The sequence below is a fragment of the Bison bison genome, unplaced genomic scaffold (assembly GCF_000754665.1).
Source record: "Bison bison bison isolate TAMUID 2011002044 unplaced genomic scaffold, Bison_UMD1.0 scf7180017845754, whole genome shotgun sequence".
NCBI lineage: Eukaryota > Metazoa > Chordata > Mammalia > Artiodactyla > Bovidae > Bison > Bison bison.
Window position 1 is genome coordinate 3,927 of NW_011476327.1, and position 2,348 is coordinate 6,274.

At 64.9% G+C, this 2,348-nt stretch overlaps 1 protein-coding gene across 1 annotated transcript in view; it reads right to left on the reverse strand.

Annotated features, from left to right (window-relative positions):
- Positions 1 to 25: 25 nt before the first annotated feature.
- The window catches only part of NPDC1 (neural proliferation, differentiation and control, 1), a 7,339-nt gene continuing 5,016 nt past the window's right edge, over positions 26 to 2,348 (reverse strand). The window contains exon 4 of the mRNA XM_010837080.1: positions 26 to 136. Within this exon, the coding sequence (XP_010835382.1) occupies positions 26 to 136 (111 nt within the window). The remainder of the gene's footprint in view (positions 137 to 2,348) is intronic.

Here is a 2,348-nt window from a genome sequence, read left to right on the forward strand (position 1 = left end):
CTCAAGCAGAGCAGCCAAACTGCAATCACTGCTTGAACCAAGCCCCCGACAGCCCGGAGGTGGGCGGGTCTGGAGACCCCGTCCTGCAAGCACACCTCTGCCGCTCCAGCGGCACCAGGCGCTGAGCCGGGGCAGGCTGTGGTGCGCAGGGCCCTGGAGGGGGCCCAGCAGGCCCTGGAGCTCCCCCTGGATGGGATGTGGCCAGGACCCCCGGCCAGGTGGGAAGGGCAGGAGGGCTGAAGGGGCTGGTGGCCTCAGGTGGTCCACAGTGAGGCTGAAGGCAGCCGCCTGCTGTGACTGCTGCCCCCGCAGCTGCACCTGACCTGGGGCTTCCTTGGCCAACTGCCAGCCTCTGTGCACCCCTCTTCCCCAAGGGGCTCCCCAAAGCCCTGGCCTCACACTCTCCCTGGAGAAAAGCGGTGCGGGCTCCCCCTGCTGCCCTCGCCCCCTTCTGCAGGAGCCCACAGCCAAGCTCCGCCACCAGGGGGCGCTCCGAGCCCGTGGCCCCACTTGGCTGGGCTGACCCAGCCCTGGGGGCAGACAGGTGTGCTCTGGCCCTCTGGCCCGCTTTGGCTGCAGCTGGGTGTTCCCTCCGCCCCGCCTAGGCACTGCTGTCTGGAGGGAGTCGGTGGTCCACCAGGGCACGTGGGTGGCCATCCTCTGCCCAGGTCAGAGCAGCATGAGGCTGCAGGGGCTGCAGGAACCACGGACTCCAGGGCTCCAGGGCAACCTTCAGTCCTGGGTCTCCAGGGTTCAGCTGGTGACTGGCCTTTACCCTTAAGGGAGGCCTTAACCTCTCTGTCCCCCAGTTTTCTTTGTGGCCGTTCCCCCTCATGACATGGACTAAGTAACAGGGGACAAGGGTCCTCAATGCCTTGCCCACATGCCACCCTGCGCTCATTCCCAGCTCCCTGTCCCCACCCCTTTCCATCTCCCACACCAGCACACCAGAGGGACACCGTGGCTTCCCGCTGGGGGCCCACCCAAGGCCATAGCCCTAGCGACACACTGCTTTAGGAGAGCCACTAGCTCTAAGGAGGGCCAACCCGGCTTCCACTGCCCAGCCCCACCTGAGGGACCAGACTGCCCCAAGCGGGCCGTGCCCACCCTCTGCAGGGCTACCGCTCTAGGAGCCAGAGGTCCAGCAACCTCGGGACGCCGCCCCGAGGACTCACGAAGGGCTTCTGAGCCCCACCACCCTTCCTCCCCACCCTTGGTGGGGCAGGCAGGCCTGACTCCCACCCTGTCTGCACCAGGCTCCCACTGCTCCCTGGACCCCAGAAGCCCCTCCTCCCAGCCCAGTCTCCTCATCACTTCTGAGCACAAAACTTGGACCCTACTCTGGGGCTTCAGGTGAAGGTCACCTCCCCCTCCACTGGCTTTCCTGCTCCTTGGCGGGGCGTTGAGGTCGACTCAGAGGTACCTCCTGACATTCAGAGACCCCACCTCCTCTGTCACCTCAGCTGCCCACCCTGGTCTACCCGCCTGTGTGTAGCCTAGCTTCCTCTGCCTGGCATACCCCCTATGTGCTGCAGGGGCCCGGGAGTCCACGTGGTCCCACAGGAAGCCCAGAGACAAGGTGTGCAGCCCATCCCTCCTGGCCCAGATGGAGGCAGGCAGGATTGGAGGCCTCAGTGCCCACTGCCTGGCATCTTCAATGCCCACTCCCAGCCCTTTTCATCATACACAGGATGGGGTGTTTGAGGAAAGAGCACTAACTCCAAACTGGCCTGGCCATGCACCCATACTGTCCCCTCCCCAGCCCTCTTCCCCAGCACGCAGTGACAGGGTCTTCCCAGGCTGGGGGTGCAGCAGAAGGCCCGAAGACCCACTCCAGGGTCCATCCACCATGGCCGCCTGTTGAGGGGGAGGTCAGTCTCTAACACACTCGGCCAAAGTTTTGAAATGTACTTTAATTGGCTTGTTTCCGGTATTACCAATCCATGCCTGGTCTCTAGGGTTCTCCTCCTCCCCTCGACTGGGGGGGTTCCATACTTGGGACAGGTGCAACAAGGGGGCACAGTCAGGCAGGAGTCTGCCCTGCGAGGGGTTCCTAGCCGCTGAGGCCCCAGCCACAAGCAGGCGCGCGTCAGGACACCCTCTCTAATGGGAAAGGCCGGGCCCCCTGCTCCTCCCCACCAGTGTGCATCACGTCCTCGAGAGGGTGGGCGAAAGGGTGGGTGTCAGCCTTCAGGTCACTGCAGCGGGGGCGCGGACAGCGAGGCATGGTCGAACAATGGGTTCCGAACCTCCATCTCTCCCGTCTGCGAACGCTGGCGTTAGGTGGGCCCAGAGCAGGGCAGGGACCCCCCTCGGCCTCCCCCTGCACCCCTCCCTCGGCCCATACC